Below are 19,388 nucleotides of genomic sequence, written 5' to 3'. Positions count from 1 at the left end.
AGATCAGAACTGGGATCTGCCATGCCTGAGCATATCTGCTTCCTGCTGATGCGTTAGTGATGTAAAAGGTGAATTACTTTTCTGGAATAAAAAGAAAGAACCAGGAGCTGTTGCTTTCCTTCTCTTTCACAACCCTTGAAACCATTTTTGTAGCAGACAGCACTGTTCTTTTCCTTCCTTTTTTTTTTTTTTTCTCCTTCCCCGTTTCCCCATTTTCTCTCAATTTGACACATTGGGAGAAGCTGAACTTAAGGGAAAATTTATTCCTGTTTTCCCATTTCTCCCTTGGATTTGGAGAAAAATCAACATATCAAGTTGGCTGGGCACGGTAGCTCATGCCTATAATCCCAGCACTTTGCGAGGCCGAGGCAGGCGGATCACCTGAGGTCAGGAGCTCGAGACCTGCCCGGCCAACATGGTGAAACCCTGTCTCTACTAAAAATACGAAAATGAGCCAGCTGTGGTGGCAGGCGCCTGTAATCCCAGCTACTTGGAAGGCTGAGGCAGGAGAATCACTTGAATCCGAGAGGCAGAAGTTGCAGTGAGCCGAGATCGCGCCATTGCACTCCAGCCTGGGCGACACGAGCGAAACTCCGCCTCAAAATATATATATATCTATATCTATAGATATAGATATCTATAGATATCTATATCAAGTTGATAGGGGCAAAAATGCAAGACTGATTTGAGAATTACGGGGTTTAAAAAAATAGTTGACTCACGCACAACTTTTGCTACGGACCATGACCTTGGAAACATCTGAAGATTAGCTGGGGTTTGCTGTAGCCTGAAACACCTAGAGGCTCAAAAAATGACCTCACGGTTTTGAACATGACACCCAGCAATACAAGGCAGAAAGCTGTGAGGGCTGTTTAAATCTCTGCATGGATCAAAAATTTATTTTTAAAGGTTAGAGATGATTTTTCTGAAGGACCCTCCATTGCTCTGATAGAACGTGAACAAAGCCTTTTTCAACTTTGAGTCCATATATAAAAATTTAAAATTTGTCCTATTTATAATGCCTCTTCTTCACTCTGGGTCTTGTTACCTCTTAACAGAAGAAGAAATGAGTCTGAGTAGCCTGCAGCATATTTTCATCACAGAATTGTGTTTCTGTTTTTGTTTTTTGGGGGAGGTGCATTTGGAAACTGTAAGAATTATGAAGAAAATGATATTCTTTAGAAAGAAAATGAAAATCTCTCATGATGTATATGCAAGATCTAGTATTTAAATGGATAATTAGTATGTCCACTGCTTACAGACATTCTAATTAAAGACACATCAGGGAATGATTCTGTTTCTTAGGAAATTGACTTATCTATTGGCACCTCCGCATTCTGCATCAGACAGCCTGTCTGTCCAGCTCCTACGCTCACCTCCCAAGCTGAGTTCTGATTGGAAGCTGGGTTCATCCCTGCTCAGTTTCTTTCCTTCACTTCATCAACTTCTTTAAGATTTCTTTTGTTTTCAAAGACGGTATATTTCTGGTTTCTTTTTTAAAATATCTGACCAACTTCTTTATTTTCTTTGAGGACTTCCTGTAAAAGGTCAAATACGTATTATGAAATAATACTACTAATGACATATAGGTAGTACTAATCTCTGCTGCAAAATAACTGGAAAAATCTTAGGATCGTATGATCAAATACCTCTCCATCTTTGTTTAGCACTTCAACTCTCTCTCTCTCTCTCTCCCTCTCTCTCCCTCTCTCTCTCTCCCTCTCTCTCCACTCTCTCCTCTCTCCCTCTCTCCCTCTCACTCTCTCTCCCCCCATCTACACACATACTTTTATTTATTTGTATGTTATTTCTTCATCTTAACTACAGAAATTATTGAAGACTGACTATATGAGTTATATAAATTGTTTAAAATTTTGCTAAAGTTATAGTTTTGGTACATTACATTAATACCATAGATGAAATAGTTTTTAATGTGTTCCATTTTTCCACACAGTAATAACTAGGTCCTCAATGGCACCCCATTTAGCAGTTTAAAAGCAGCAAAAACAACTGCTATCAGTAACAACAATATAAACTACAAAAGAAATAAGCCATTTTTTATTTGATTTTTATTATAAAATTGTTTTTTTAACTGTCTTGAACTTAAGCATTTAGGTGCCATTTTCTTGTATTCATGCTCATTTTTAACTTAAGTTGGAAAACTACACTTTCAGTTAACTTTTAAAAATGTGTTTATGTACTTTCAATGCTTACATCACCTGCCATGTATTAGAACTGAGAGCATTAATGGAATTTTAAATGTCTTAGTTACTTTCTAAAGTGATAAAATGAAGCCAGCTGGTTTGCTTTGCTAACTTTTTATATAATCAAAAAATGTTACTTACATAAACCTAATAATATATTTTACTTACTGCTCTTGAATTATTTTTCAATGTAACAGAAAAAGGTGTGAGGAATTTTCTGTATTTGGCCAAAGGGTTCCATCCCAACCTTTAACACAAAATAATTGCTGTAGACAAATGGTCAAGAGGGCAATTATAATCTTCCAGGCATCATTTCCTCAGATATGAGCTGCAAAATGACAGCATCATTAGTCATTTTCAATTACAGTCAGTCACAACCAGGGATGTTTCATTTTCCCAGCTGTTTTGTTGTTAATTAACTAGATTAAGCTGTTTTTTTTTTTCTCCCAATGAGTTTGTTCTACTGCCAACATCAACATCTTAACATTTTTAAAAACTTCCTTAGGGTTTATTTTTTGCCTAACAATCTTTAATATATTACTCACAACAGATGTGCATCTCAAGATTTATTCACGTTATAGCAGGTCGAATGGTATTTCGTTGGTCAAAATGTTGCCGAAATAAATATAATTACAATTAAAACAATACTTGGATTTCATAAATCATCTGCCATGCATACAATCTCATTTACCTGGTGTAACTTCACTTGTAGCAACAGAAATCAATAGAGAGATAACAGACAAAAATTATCCCCTCAAATGAATAAGTCTATTTTGACTGACTCATTTCTTGAGCACAATTTCCATGCCAATAACACCAGAATAAGTTGGGAGAGGACTTCTAGAAAGAAGATAACAATGTTGGAGGTATTTAATAATTCATAAGTAAATGCATAGCAACATTTTGTTTTTTTAAATTACATGTTTGCGACTGGGCGCGGTGGCTCACGCCTGTAATCCCAGCACTTTGGGAGGCCAAGGTGGGCGGATCATGAAGTCAGGAGATCGAGACCATCCTGGCTAACATGGTGAAACCCCATCTCTACTAAAAATACAAAAACAAAATTAGCCAGGCTTGGTGGCAGGCATCTGTAGTCCCAGCTACTCGGGAGGCTGAGGAGGGAGAATGGCATGAACCCGGGAGGCAGAGCTTGCAGTGAGCTGAGATCGCGCCACTGCACCCCAGCCTGGGTGACAGAGTGAGACTCCATCTCATAAATAAATAAATAAATACAAGTTTGCTTTACAACTGAAAACAAAGTCTTGGAGTGTAAGAGGTTGAATAAATGCTAATCCCAATGCATAAACTTGAGGAGAGCTTCACTTTCCCAATGAGAAGAGAAAAAATTTATAACAGATTTTTGGGCAACTTGTAAACATAAACATTTAGAAGTATGGATGAGATTGTCAAATGTCTAATTCTATTCAATTTCTTAATTGAGTAGCATTTCCATATTTGCAGTCTTACATTTTATAAAATAGCACACTCATTTAGAAATACCTGGCACATTTATATTTTATGAAACATTTTCATTCAAACCCTTCGTATGTATATTCTAGAATTGTAGAGCTCATCACCTTGCTAAGTTATTTGTAATATGGCATTGTGTGAATCCCCACATAATACTCTGAAAGCCCTCTGGGCCAAGATTACTAGCAACATACCTGTAATCAAAAAATTAAGAATATTTACCTTATTGCAGCAAGAGCGTAAAACACTTCAGACAGAGTGTGGGCATCTCAGTAAGAGGGCATTGGAAAAAGCTTCTTACAGAGTTCAGCTGGCTGCATGATTCTAAGGAGGAATTCAGAAAGTAGAAGTCATTTCTGGATTAGATGCTTTCAAGAAACAGAGTCAATGTAGTGATCAGGTATCTTAGTGTTTATCTAGAAGATGAGATTAAAGTAGGGCTAGACACGTCGTTGGTAAAGGAGCAGCAATGCCTCATATTAGTCATTTCTGTGATAGCAGAAAGGCCTTGTCTCTGTCTTGTTTCAAACAGGGCCATGGGGTGGCCTTGTGTCTGCCTAGTTTATTTCTATGAGTGTTTTTTAACATCCAGCTGGGACCATCATGGCCTAGCTAGCTGCCAGCTGCCAGCTACCAGCAGAGCTATTTTTCACGTTCTCAATGCTATAGCTGAAATTTTTATCCCAAACTTCAATACCCATTCACAAAATATTAGGAAAACTGTTTTTTTTTTCATTTTTCTTAGATATGATTTTGGTTGTTTGTTTGTTTCTGAGACGGAGTTTCGCTCTTGTTGCCCAGGCTGGAGTACAGTGGCACGATCTCAGCTCACCGCAACCTACACCTCCTGGGTTCAAGCGATTCTCCTGCCTCAGCCTTCCAAGTAGCTGGGATTACAGGCATGCGCCACCATGCCCAGCTAATTTTGTATTTTTATTAGAGATGGGGTTTCTCCACGTTGGTCAAGCTGGTCTCAAACTCCCGACCTCAGGTAATCAGGCCGCCTCGGCCTCCCAAATTCCTGGGATTACAGGCGTGAGCCACCGCACCCAGCCAGATGTGATTTTTTAAAAATTCCCAATAGACTAACATATTCTTTCTGCTTTTTAAGTTGTTTGGCTTTTTAACAAATTCTTTAAAAGGCTTGTTTACAATGATCACTGCCACGAGTGATTGTGAAGCTATAGATTAGGAATGATTGCTAAAGATTTATCAACTTTCTTTGCCTCCCTTTTTAATTAAGCAAATTCTGTCAGAATACTTATGTAAGCATCACATCTCTTGAGGTTATTTCAGGCTAATATACAACATTGTGGTTCACAATAAAATGATTGAGACATAAGAGATAGTATAAAGTCTTGAATATGAGCCAACTTTCTTTTCTGAGAGAATATTTGAGTGAAAAGTCTCATATACTCGGTAGCTCATGCTGAAATTAGGGAAACATTTTAGAGATTTGAATTTCACCTCTTGTCCTCAGTTGTACTAATTACACTTAAAAAGAGAGACAAAGAGACATAGATGTTTCAGTTACAATATTTGAATGTATGCCTGTATATATACAGCCGTGGGTAGAGTCCTTTATTTATTCAGTAGATACTAATTGCATGCCAACCATTGACACAAGATATATTTTTAAATTTTGAAAATCTCAAACTCAAATAGAGTTTAAAACTATATTCTAGTTTACTTTTTTAAACAAATGATATTTTTATGATTGTATTAAACGAATACATTATTTTTCCTTACTTATTCTACATCAAATAATATCTATTTCTAGAAGGCTTTTTCCTTGTCATAATGATAGAAAACATAAAAATCATTTAATATTTTTTAAACATCCAAAAAATATGAGGCAAGAAAGCAGCCACAATTGTAGCTACCTTAGGAAACTTAATTAAATTTTTTTTTTATTTTTAATTTTATATATGTATAATTGTACATATGTATTTGTGGGGTACAAGTTATATTTTGCTTATTTTTTATAATTTCAGTAGTTTTGGGAGTATAGGTGGTTTTTGGTTACATGGATAAGTTCTATAGTGGCGAATTCTGAAATTTTTTATGTATCCATTTCCTGAGTAGTATATACTGTACCCAATAAATAGTCTTTTATCCCTTACCTCACTCCCAAGCTCCCCACCTAGAGTCCCCAAAGTCCGCTGTATCACTCTGTATGTCTTTGTATCCTCATAGCTTAGCTCCTACTTATGAGTGAGAACATATGGTATTTAGTTTTCCATGCCTGAGTTACTTTACTTGGAATAATGGCCGCCAGCTCCATTCAAGTTACTGCAAAAGAGATTCCTTTTTATGGCTGAGTAACATTCCATGGTATATAGATACCACGTTTTCTTTATCCATTCATTGGTCGATGGACACTTGGGTTGGTTCCATATCTTGCAATTGCAAATTGTGCTGCTATTTTTGTGCTGCTGCTTTCTTTTTTGTTATGTCCTTTTCTGGTTTTGGTATTAGGGTGATACTGACTTCATAGAATGATTTAGGAAGGATTCCCTCTTTATCTTTTGAAATAGTTTCATCGTAATTGGTACCAATTCTTCTTTGAATGTCTGGTAGAATTCAGCTGTGAATCCATCTGGTCCTGGACTTTTTTTGTCAATTTTTAAATTACTGATATTCAACCTTGCTGGTCGTTACTGGTATGTTCAGGGTTTCTTTCTTTCTTTTTTTTTTTTTTTTTTTTTGAGATGGAGTTTTGCTCTTTCACGTAGGCTTTAGTGCTGTGGCACGATCTTGGCTCACTGCAACCTCCACCTTCCGGTTTCAAGTGATTCTCCTGCCTCAGCCTCCCAGGTAGCTGAGATTACAGGTTCCCACCACCACGCCCAGCTAATTTTTGTATTTTTAGTAGAGTCGGAGTTTCACTATGTTGGCCAGGCTGGTCTTGAACTCCTGACCTAGTGATCTGCTTGCCTCAGCCTCCCAAAGTGCTAGGATTACAGACGTGAGGCACTGCACCCAGCCGAAGCGTTCAGGGTTTCTATTTCTTCTTGATTTAAACTAGGAGGGTTGTATGTTTCCAGGAATTTATCCATTTCCTGTAGATTTTCTAGTTTGTGTGCATAAAGGTGTTCATACTAGTAGTGAATGATCTTTTGTATTTTTGTGATGTAGATTGTAGTGTTTCCAGTTTCATTTCTACTTGAGCTTATTTGAATCTTCTCTCTTCTTTCCTTGGTTAATCTTGCTAATGGTCTATCAATTTTGTTTATCTTTTCAAAGAACTAGCTTTTTGTTTCATTTATATTTTGTATTTTTTTGTTTCAACTTCATTTAGTTCTGCTTTGATCTTTGTTATTTCTTTTCTTCTGCTGGATTTGAGTTTAGTTTGTTCTTGTTTCTCTAGTTCCTTGAAATGTGACATTAGGTTGTCAATTTGTGCTCTTTCAGAATTTTTGATGTAGTATTTAACACTATGAACTTTCCTCTTAGCACTGTTTTTGCTGTCTCTCAGAGGTTTTGATAAATTGTGTCACTATTATTCATTTCAAAAAATATTTTAATTTCCATCTCAATTTCATTGTTAACCCCAAAGTCATTCAAGAGCAGATTTCTTAATTTCCATGTGTTTGTATAGTTTTGAGGGTTCCTTTTGGAGTTGATTTTTAGTTTTATTCCACTGTGGTCCGAGAAGATACTTGATATGATTTTGATTTTCCTAAATTTATTAAGACTGTGGCCTCTTGTATGACCTGTCTTGGAGAATGTTCCATCTGCTGATAAGAATGTATATTCTATAATTGTTGGGAAGAATGTTCTGTAAATATCTGTTAAGTCCATTTGTTCTAGGGTATAATTTAAGTCCATTGTTTCTTTGTTAAGTTTTTGTTTCAATGACCTGTCTAGTGCTGTGAGTGGAGTATTGAAGTCCCCCACTATTATTGCATTGCTGTCTATCTCATTTCTTAGGTCTAGTACTATTGTTTTATAAAGCTAGGAGCGCCAGTATTAGGTGCATATAAATTGAGTATTGTAGTAAATATCTTCTTGTTGGACTAATCCTTTTATCATTATACAGTGTCTTTCTTTATCTTTTGTTTACTATTATTGCTTTAAAGCCCATTTTGTCTTATATAAGAATAGCTACTCCTGCTTGCTTTTGGTTCCCATTTTCATGGAATGTCTTTTTCCGTCCTTTTACCACAAGTGATATTTTGATACAAGCATATAATATATAATGATCAAATCAGAGTGATTGCAGTATCTATCACCTTAAATATTTATCCATTTTAAATTTTAAAAGGAAAGCTATATTCAGAAATCACTTTTTCTTGTAACTAATTCCTGTTCTTCATAAAGAAGAAATTTCGTAGTTGATATAGTTGTCTTAACATTTAATGAATATTTTCAAGCGAAGTATATACAATGGAGAATAATGCTCAGCTGCAAAAGTCACCTATAATAAATCTAATTTTTCCATTTACAAAAAAAAGTGCTCCCAAAGTTTATCCATTTTGGTAGAACACGAATTCACTCTGATTGTTGAGTTTGGAGCTCTTGTGCAGAAAACCTTAGACCTGCAATTTAGTTAGCATATTCAAAGTTTTAAAATTATGGAGATGTAGTCAAGAATAGGACTTGATAACTATTATCCCACTGATATGCTATTTAAATAAGTTGGGATTTAAGTACTTATTTGATTTCCTTAAATTTGCTTATAGATGATTAACATGTATTGCAAATTGTTACCTTTTACAGATTTTTATTGAGCACTGCTTAAAGTTTATTATATGATGAACACCTGACTAGTTGCTACAGCCAAACATTTTTTGTTATGCAAATGAATTTTACAGCTTAATTGGAATGATGAGAGATTTGAAAATACGGGCAAATGCCAGAGAAGTGAAAAGCAAAATGAAGCAAAACAAAAAAGAACTTGCATAATATATAAATAATCCATTTCAACTCTACAGTACACCAAACTCTTGAAAAAGTAGCAAGATTGTTTTTGTGAACAGCCAAATCAAAAACTGTAGTCATTTCATAAGTATTTGCTAATAATTATAAAAGATTGGAAATTACACAGTTCTGAGCTTATTGAACCTTTGACCCATCGCAGTGTCCTCAGACATTTGTGATACATTGGTAGTGCCATTTAATTTTTAAAATCCACCTCTACATTAGAGATTATAGTAACCCCTCATTTACCTATCTGGAAATAAGAGTGGGAAAGATAATATTTGAGTAAATGGACAGACTATTGAGAGTTTATGTATTAATAAAAGAGAAATTGCATGTACAAACATGTTATTTTCTAGGTAACTAAAACCTAGTCCTTTAATAAAGCACTGAAAAAAATTTTTTTGTAACTATTTTAATGAAAACTTTTCTTGAATATCTTCTGTTTTGCTTCATTAAGCAGTGCATAATATCTAACCAACAAATTTATAGTGCTTTATAGTTCACAGCATTTTTACCAAATAAAATATCTCGTTTAGTTTCTCCAACAAAGCTATGAGTTAGGTGGTAGTATTATATCCATGTTTCAAGGATGATATAAATCTTAGTGACCCATCTGATTTTCCAAGGATCACACAACCAGTAGTAGTGAATTAGGAACAAAACCTAAGACTTCTGATTCTAAATCACAATGTAAATTAACTTTTCTTAATTTTCAGGGGTGTCATTATCACATCAATTTTTGCTCTGTTTAGTGATACAGTGATATATGAGGAACATGAAATTCAAAGCACCCTTTCTTCAGTTGAGACCCAGTTGAAGTGGTTAATTTGCTTTTAGAAGCTAGACTGTAAGATAAATACATACCTTTAAATATTAAAGCTAACTCAAATCAATGAGATACTTAACACCATGAGAAGAAAGTGGAACCTAAGTCAACTGGTAGAAACAGCAAACTTTGATCTCTCTTTATCCACTCATTCTGAGGGGCAATATGCTTACTGAGCGGAAAGATGGGCATACCCCCAGCAGTATTTAAATCAATCCCTAATCTATCACTATGTCTCCTTTTCTCTCTCTCTCAGCACATGTAGGTGATTTCCTATAAATTAAATGGCATAGGATGAGATTTCATCACATGTTGAACGGTCATTTCATTGATAAATGTCTAAGATTACCACATTTCTGTTTTAAGTTTTTTATGTTCATTGTCTCCTATTGCTACTTTCTGTTATCAGAATGGTTACTTCTCATTGCTTTTAGTATTCTGTCTTTGTAGGGTTTCAGAAACTTCACAGGGAAACCGGAAGATCAAATATGTTACTCACTAGTCTCTTACAATATTTAATTTTTAGTGTTTAGGTTCTGATGTCAGGACAGAAAAATATCTTCCATGAGTGATGACTTTCAAGGGTGGTTTTCCTGACTAATCAGAGGCATTATTTTTTGTTTGCTTTTGGGTTCAAGACTGATTTTTAATAAATAAAAAAGTTACACTTATTGATATGCTAGTAAATATTAACATCATGCATTCTGGATAAAAACATTGAAAGCCTTGATTTGACTTGAAGCCAGACACAATAGACATAATCTCAAGAGCACTGATGATAGTTAAATTAGGAAGTGATGAATCCTTACTATATATTATCTTTTGTTCTTAGCACAGTTTATTTTATATCTATAAAATTTAATTTATATTAATGGTTATGTTTAATAACCAATTAGCAAAATTATTGAAATGTGACAATAATATCTCTATTCCCGTTTCTTTCCTGCTTTATCCTTTTAAAATATATTATTTATAAGTATATTTTAAATGTATAAAAGCTACACTGTGCTATAAATCTTGTTTCTTAGCTTTTCTAACATTCATAATTGTGTTTTAAAGATCCATCCATGGCCGGGCGCAGTGGCTCATGCCTGCAATCCCAGCACATTGGGAGGCCAAGATGGGCAGATCACCTGAGGTCACGAGTTCGAGGCAGCCTGGCCAACATGGTGAAATACAAAATACAAAAATTATCCGGGTGTGGTGGTGCAAGCCTGTAATCCCAGCTACCAGGAGGCTAAGGCAGGAGAATCACTTGAACCCAGGAGGCAAAGGTTGCAGTGAGCCAAGCTCGCACCACTGCATTCCAGCCAGGGCAACAACAGTGAAACTCTATCTAAAAAAAAAAAAAAGAAAAAATCCATCCACATTGCTCGATATATACCCTTATCCATTTCTTTCACATACACACCCATGTTGGCCTCAATTCTCCACAATGCAGCAACAAACTTTCTTGTACTTCCTTATGACCTTAAGAATGTGAGAGAAACTTCTCCGGTATACACTGGTGAGGGAATATGATCAGCAGGATTTTTTGTTTGTTTTTCTGTGTTTTGATTTTTAACTTATGCCCACCTTTCTGTTGGCAGTCAGCAGCCACATCTGAAATTATAGCTCTCTGATTTAGACAAGGCTTATTCTTCCCTTTGTTACGACCTAGTCCCTATAGGGACCTGAATTTGTGACCCTAATCTATGAGATTACTTTTTAAACACAGTTCGGTTCAGGATTTATAAAAGCCTAATAAGGCTGGGTGTGGTGGCTCACACCTGTAATTCCAGCACTTTGGGAGGCTGGGATGGGCAGATCACTTGAGTCCAGGAGTTTGAGACCAGCCTGGGCAGCATGGCAAAACCCCATCTCTACATAAAAATGTATGTACTCAGTAGTACTACTCAGTAGTGGTACTGAGTAGCTACTCAGGAGGCTGAGGTGGGAGGATTGCCTAGGAAGTCGAGGCTGCAGTGAGCCGAGATCTTGCCACTGCTCTCCTGCCTGGGTGACAGAGTGAGACCCTGTCTCAAAAGAAAAAATAAGCCTAATAAAATGATTGCACACCTGGAAAACCTACATAGGCTCCTTCAAGTCCCATATATATATAAAGTCATCCATGGTATGTAGTTCACATTGAAGTCAAGTTGGGGAAAAAGAAACTTATTTGTCTCTTTCTCTTTTCCTTTATTCAAGTAGCAATTTTCATTTAATTTTATTCAATTCAGAAATATTTACTGAACTCCTCTTATTAGGAAGCACTAGATTGGATATAAAGAAAACATCATACAAGGCATAGAGGACTCAGTCTGACTCGAAAGACACACGCTGACAGGGTAGACTGTGTTAGGAATAATGCTCAAAATCCTAAGGAAATTGAACACTCAAACAAAGGATTCTTAGCAAAGCAATTTTACTTCTGCGCAGAGGGGTGCCTCCTTGGCCAGTTGCCATGAGAGCACATCTGAACAAAGGGGCACGAGAGCCTTTATTCCTGACGCAAGTCCTGCCCCTGTACCCTTTCCCCCCATTGGCCGGGGTCGGGTCGTACAATCTAAACTAATCCCGGTTGGCTAAACATTTGATTTTTTTTTAGATAGAGTGGGCACGTAAAATCAAGTGGAGAGGAAGGGGAAGGGGTGTCTGTAATGAGCTAGAAAGTTAGTCCTCTTTCTAAATAAGGAAATGAATGTGAGCTGGTACTGATAACGCTTGGTACTGAGGTGTGCCTGGGCATCTAACAAAGGCAAAAATGAAAAAGGAGAAAAATGGGGGGGGGTACTATGAATTAAAGAATAAAAGATTGATCAGATTATTTGAAGAGAAACCTCATCATATCCCACAACTGGAAGAAACAATTTGATGGCAAGTTTCTCTTCATCGTTTACCAGCTCAAAATCTCAACTATCAAAGGCAAGAAAAATAAACACACACACACACACACACACACACACACACCCCTCTACCTTTTTCTGTATGGCCAAAGCCTTCAGTCCAGCTGACCACTTCCCACTCCAATTACCGTGTTAGCCTCCCAACTCGTATCTCTGCACCCTTCTGATAAAGCCTCCACAATGCAAAACACGAATCGTATCATATGGCTCTTCTCTAAACACTTCCATCTACTCTGTGGTTTTAGAAGGGAATCTAATAATCCCACATTACAAGGCCTTAATAAATTGCATTCTTGCAGCTCTGTACCATTACTTATAAACACTGTAGTCTAGATAGCCAGGACACACTGCATTTCTTTTTTAAGGCTCGATACCTCTTGCCATTTTGCACGTGGTTTTCCGTCTGTCTGAAATGCCCTTTCTCCACCTGGCACTTGAATGGCCCCTTCTGAAAACTTCCTAGTCATCTTTCAAAATAAATTCAAGTGTTAGCTTTTGTGGGTAACCTATTGACCTCTCCAGGCTGAGTTAAGCTGTTCCCCCAAGGTGTCTTGTTGAAATCACTATTTTTTCCTAAAATCTCTGTTCTAATTTACTTATATGTCTGTGAATGCTTAGAGGTTACTAACTTCAGTTTTGTAAGCTTAGTAACTGGCACAAAGTCTGGCACAGAGTAGCACCTGAACAATTATTTTTCTGGAATAAATAATGGTTTCATTGAAATGATTAGCATTAAATTAATGATTAGCATTAAACTACAACGTGTATATAAAACATTCCAGTTAGGTTGGGTTCATTCCCATTCCTATTTAAAGAGTTTGTAGTTTCTGGCTCTTTTCCAACTCTGATTCTTCAGACTAGAAATGCAATTTCTGCTAATGTATTTATTTTAACCAAACCCAACATCAATCAAGTTATTTGTATTCCTCATAAGGTAAGCATAGGAATTTACAGTGATACAAAAATGCAGCTATTATCTCTTATAGGCACTGGTAAAGCTTCTGTGACTAGTGCTACTGTACTGGTAAGGTATTGCTGCTTGTAATGAACTAAATATTTCAGTGGCTTAACACAATAGGAGTTTTTTTTCTTGCTCACGTGACAACCCAGCGTATGTTTTCCTAGTCAAGCAGCTTTCTTACATATGTTATTGCAGAAACCTAGGTCCTGTTCATCTTCTTCCTCTGCCTGCCATTCCCTTGGTAGCTTTTCTCTGCTAGGGTTTCGCAAGAGAATGAAATCCTATTGAAAATGATCTGAGGGTCTATTATGTTCTCAAGAATGGTACATATCTAGTCTATGATAAATGCTCAGGTAACTGATTAGGTGTGATAGATATCTTAGGATTTTGTCCTGAGCAATCAGCATCAACATCACCTGGAAAGTTGTTAAAAATGCAAATTATTGGGCTCCACCCATCTACTAAATCCAGAACTCTGGGGCTGCCGTGCAGAAATTAACAACGTCTCCAGGTGATTCTGTTGATCCTAAAGTATGAGAACAACTGCTCTAGGGCATTAGGACTTCATTTTCTCCTCAGTAAGTTGTAAAGATTTGCCGTAGGACCTAAGAGTCTTCTGCTTCCAGCAATAGAAAGGAAAAAAATGTAGAAACCTCACTAAATTTTTCAAAGCCTCAGCCCCAAACTGACAAACAACACTTCTGCTCACATTCTACTGGCTATGACTTATCCTATAGCTAGCTGCCCAGTGAAGTGGAACCAGCTCAGGACAGCCTACTGTTATATTGTCAGGCATTTTTCCAGCCACTTGATGTTATCTTCTTGGTAATTTAAATTTAACCGTGGTAGGAATATTTACACCACAGAAATTGGCAAACACCAAAAACAAGGTGTTTTTAAACACCCTGAGATCAGAGATCCAGTCGATATACATCTACCAGCACACCACTGGCCATATACAGGCTTGCCTTATGCCACGGGGAGCTCTGCAGCTGAAATAGCCCTTCAAACTTGTCCTGCTTTGAGCCAAATTAGGCCTTTATACCTTCACCTTGATCAGCCACTGAATGAGGGCTGCCCGGGGAAAGGCATGACCTTGGACAAGGCAGCTCTCTGCAGCTCAAGCAGTCCCTAAAGGGACTGACAGCTGAAGAATGTCTACTGACATCATTTCCATCATCTAGAACAAGAGTCTTTCTCTGAAGGGGGCTCTGAGTAGCATATTCCCATGTCCACTGCAGCCCCTCCCTTTAAGAGATTCTGATATAATTGACTGGGGGTGAGCCAGTGCATTAGGATTTTTCTAAAGTTATCTGGATAATTTTAGTATGCGACCACAATAGATACTCTTCAAGAATTAAGCTAGTTGCTGAGAGGGAACTGTTTTTGTTGGTTTGTTTTCACTAATGTTTGCACTCTACTTCCTTTAAATAAAATTATGCCTGGAGAAAGAGTTTTTGTATGGAGCAATCGATAAATATTTGTAAGGTGGTTGGCTAAAATAATTATAATTCCTTTAAAAGAAATTCTATGCACTAAAGTTAATTTAGAAGTAAAATATAATAGAAATCCAATAATACATTCACCAAATGGATTAAGATGTTCATGAATTGAGTTATCTTCAAAGCGTTAATCAAATAAGTAATGTGTATGCTTTTCTATTAAAGAGGAAGTTAGAAGATCTGAGCTCTGAGTGGAAGGCGGTAAACCGTTTACTTCAAGAGCTGAGGGCAAAGCAGCCTGACCTAGCTCCTGGACTGACCACTGTTGGAGCCTGTAAGTATACTGGATCCCATTCTCTTTGGCTCTAGCTATTTGTTCAAAAGTGCAACTATGAAGTGATGACTGGGTGAGAGAGAACATTTGTTTCAATTCTAAAGATAAAGATAAACCTTTGTGTTATTGACTATGCAAAAAGTCTTAGAGTACATTCCTTGGAAATTGACTCTGATTCAGAGTGTTGCATGACAACGGGATATGGGGAATGTTCTCTGGAGATACACCCACAAGGAAGAGAAGAGCACAAGGGAGATTGTGGGAGAGTCTGAAATGTGATTTGTCTGCAACAGAGGCCTAAGCCAGTCTCACAGGAGCCCTACATCTGGGCTGGCTGTGCAGAGCTGTCCTGAATTACAGGCGATGGGCCTGACCTTTGTATTCCCGATCCAGCCAGCCATTGGCCATGGGCTGGCTGCTGCCTGAGAGTGGAAGGACAATTTGGACAAGTTTTCTGAGGCCGAAGGCAATTCGTAGTAAGGAACACCATTAACAACCAATATTCCTAGCATCCGGGGATGTGTGCATTGTCCCTGAAGAGGGACAGATATGTCTACAAAAATCACAGAAACCACAGAAACACACACAGTCCTACTAGTACCTCTCCCTGTCCCATTTGCAAACAAATTTTAAGAGCTCTCCGATTTTTAGTTCAAGAAAAAGAAAAATGGATTGTGAGGACCACAAGCTGACTTGGGGGAGGAATATTTCTTCGTTTAGCTGTAGTTTTGTTTTCACTGCATATTTTCAGTCTATTTTATTTTCTTTCCTATTCAGTTGTTGATAGAAGGTATTCATAAATTCTCATGGCAATGTTAATGCTGGCTTTGACTCTCAGGGGAAAGAAGCCAGAAAACCTCTTTGCTGTACCATTCTATAATTAGGCAGAACTAAAAACATCTTTGGGTGTTTTTTTTTTTTTTTGGTGTTTTTTTTTTTTTGCCTTGTCTACTTTTCAAAGATCAAATGATTGAAGCATTAAAGCATGGTGACTGGTTCTTCAGGTAAAGTTGATTTTTATTTTATGTCAAGTAGAAAAATACTGAACTGGAAGAATCACACCTGGGGTCACACAATCATAATTCATTAGAAGGCATAAATAGTGCTTGGATTAAAAGAAGCCCTACGATCTGGGGACAGTGCATCTCATGTGCCCTCTGGGATTTCTCAGCAGTCATCAGAGTTAGATTTAACGACTTTGGAGACTTGAAAAAGATATGCAAGCAGTATGGTTTTTTTTTTTGTCAATCTGGGACACTAAAATTGCTATATCAGGGTTATATTCAACTAACTATGTCAGGTTTATTTCTTTTTATGAGCTGTAATTTTTGGTTCCCTTAGCGAATATGCATAGTTTGTTCCCGTGTTATCATTTATTGGTGTCTGTTTTCTGGCTGTCTCTGGTATGTTCAGCCTCAGATTCTGTAACTCTATGAAGAGATTATGTTCCAATGATTTTTTTATAAGTTCATTAAACTCTGAACTTAGAGTTTATGTCCCATATAAGCCACGTTACGCATGGTAGGAAGGCTCCAAAACCAGGGCACCGAAATCCATTTAACGTGTAATTTACCTAAATGTAACAATGTTTATAAGAAAAATACATTGAAAGTTCCAGTTTTGATTTCCAGCAACATATATAATTCATCCACTTTATTTATTAACTCTCGTGTGTTGAGCATCATAATGGTGCTGCGAATACAGCATAGAATAAGATAAAAGTCTCTCCTTCCATAAAACATATATTGTAATTGAAAGAGAAAGACAATAAACTAATGAAGAAAATATATACTGTCTCAATAATTATAAGTGCTGTAGAGTGTAGTCTACAGATTGATGTCAATGGGTATTTGTTAGACACGCGGAATCTGAGGCCCCTATCCTAGACCCACTGAATCACAATCTGCATTTTAATAGAATCCCCAGGTGGATCCTGTGCACATTGACATTTGAGAAACACCATGACAGAGAACAACTAATCAGGGAGATGGGATGAGGGTATTATTGTCTATAGTGTGGTCAGGGAAGCTCGTCTATTAAGAGAACATCAGAAAACTGATGTAAGTGAGGAAGTGAGCCTGGTGTTTTTCTGGGAAAATTATTCCAGGCAGGGAGAGAAAAGACTGAGCAACGATACTGAAGTAGGAACAAGATGACGGAATATTAAGGAGATCAGTGAAACTAGAGGAGTGGGTCAGGGGAAGTGTGATGGAAGCCATGAGAGATATTCATCTTTCATAGCACTGCCCTACTTCCTTCTCCCCAACATGAGGGTCTCATCACCCCCCACCACTCTTGTCTTCTCCTGTGCCCTCCACATTGCTGCCAGTATGGAGAGTCTGGGAATGCCCTCAGCTCAAAGCTGTTGGTGATAGCTGGCAGAGTTGTGGTAGTGCTAAAAAAGAATTAAGGGAAAGAGGAATTTTCTCAAAAGCAGGTGCTTTTCATCCTCTTTAGCAAACCGAAACGGATCTGAGCATAAAGTCAAGAAGTTAAATACACAAATGTTGAATGAAAAAAAAACAACAGGTAGTCATTTAAATTCAGAGCTGCTTTTATTAAAATAAGATTTTCTTTTTTCTTTACTGTGGTGGTTCAAATATCAGAATAAAGAATTGTTTCTATTCCTGACTTCCTGACTTGCAGGAAGTTAATCAGAAATAAATGCAATATAAAAAAAGAAAATCTAATTTGTATTATGCTTCTTGTGTATATTATTTCATGTACTATATTACAATGTAATAGAATTTATAATTCATTATAGCAAATTTTTTCCATTGCATTCCTACTATTAAAGCTACACATATGTGTGTAGCTTTAACATATATGTCTTTATCCTCAAAATAACTGCAAAGAACATATAGTTATAGATAATTTTTAAAGATTAAGGAGTCCGAGGTTTAGAGGGGAAATAGCTAGATTAAGGTCACACAGCTAGACAGGGTTTCAATCCATGTGTCAAGCTCCAAAGCTTGTGTTTTCTTTTGTTGCTGTGCTTTACACTATCTCTCTGTCCAAGAACCTAATGGAAAATTACAGATACGGATGCAGCTGGCCAGCAGTTAATATAATTTAACTCAATCTTAAACGTATCTGGAGTAAAAGTGATACATGTTTCCGTGTTTTTTCTTTTCTTTGTTTCTTTTCTCTCTCTCTCTCTGTGTGTGTGTGTGTGTGTGTGTGTGTGTGTGTGTGTGTGTGTGACAGAATCTTGCTCTGTTGCCCAGGCTGGAATGCGGTGGTGCGATCTGAGTTTACTACAACCTCTGCCTTTCAGGTTCAAGTGATTCTCCTGCCTCAGCCTCCCAAGTAGCTGGGATACAGGTGCGCACCACCATACCCAGCTAATTTTACTAGTTTTAGTAAAGACAGGGTTGCTCCGTGTTGATCAGGCTGGTCTTAAACTCCTGACCTCAAGTGATCCGCCTGCCTCAGCCTCTCAAAGTGCTGGGATTACAGGCATGAGCCACCTTGACTGGCCTGTTTCTGTGTTTTTTCTACTTAAGAAGTAGAAAAAAATTGGTTCACTCTATTTGAATTTCTTAGAACCATAGAAATCCAAACTTGGAATAATTATTACAATTATTATCTAGTTGAGTATTCTTCTTTTATAGATGTAGAAGCTGAGGCCTAAAGTTGCTTGTTTTGTTTTATGAACACTAAACCAAACTACCTTGTGGCTGCTTACTTAAATTATAAATTATAATGGGGTGGCCTTGCCTGAGCTGTATAAATTGTTTTAATTTTCAGGACAAATCGACATGCTGGAAAAAAAAAACAAACTTGCAATCGTTGCTCAGACACCTGTCCGTATCAGTTTCTACTGTTGCATAAAAGCACCCCAAAACTTAACAGTTCAAAACAAGAGTGATTTATTGCTCATAATTCTGTATGTCTGAAGTTTGCTCTGTGGTTAGCTGGATAGTTATTCTGATGATCTTGCTTGGTGTTACTTATGTGGATGCAGTTATCTAGCAAGTGAACAGGAGCTAGATGGTCTAAAATGGACTCTCTCAGATATCTGACAGCTGGCTGTTGGTTGTAGAACCTTGGTTCTTCATAAGGCCACTCATCATCCTGTAGGCTAGATTGGGCTTCATTGCATGGTATTCTCAGGGCAGTGTTCCAAGAGAGGGCGAGTGGAAGCTACAAGACCTTCTGATGCCTAGGCTTTGAAACTTGTAGATTACTTCTGCTAAGTTCTATTGGTCAAAGCACCTCAAAAGATCAACCCAGATTCAAGAGATGAGGAAGTTACTTCATCTCTTGAAAGGAGGAGATGCCACATTGCATATCAAAGGGGTATGCATATTGGGGATAGAAGGTTTTATTGTCACCAT

At 37.2% G+C, this 19,388-nt stretch overlaps 1 protein-coding gene across 2 annotated transcripts in view; it reads left to right on the top strand.

Annotated features, from left to right (window-relative positions):
• The window catches only part of DMD (dystrophin), a 1,770,560-nt gene that overhangs the window by 1,041,526 nt on the left and 709,646 nt on the right, over positions 1-19,388 (top strand). For both annotated transcript variants that reach the window (XM_030807549.1, XM_030807550.1), the window contains one exon: positions 14,940-15,048. In XM_030807549.1, the coding sequence (XP_030663409.1) occupies positions 14,940-15,048 (109 nt within the window). The remainder of the gene's footprint in view (positions 1-14,939; positions 15,049-19,388) is intronic.

Source organism: Nomascus leucogenys, chromosome X (assembly GCF_006542625.1).
Source record: "Nomascus leucogenys isolate Asia chromosome X, Asia_NLE_v1, whole genome shotgun sequence".
NCBI lineage: Eukaryota > Metazoa > Chordata > Mammalia > Primates > Hylobatidae > Nomascus > Nomascus leucogenys.
Note: the sequence above shows the minus strand (reverse complement) of the source record. Positions and strands in the feature narration are given on the sequence as shown.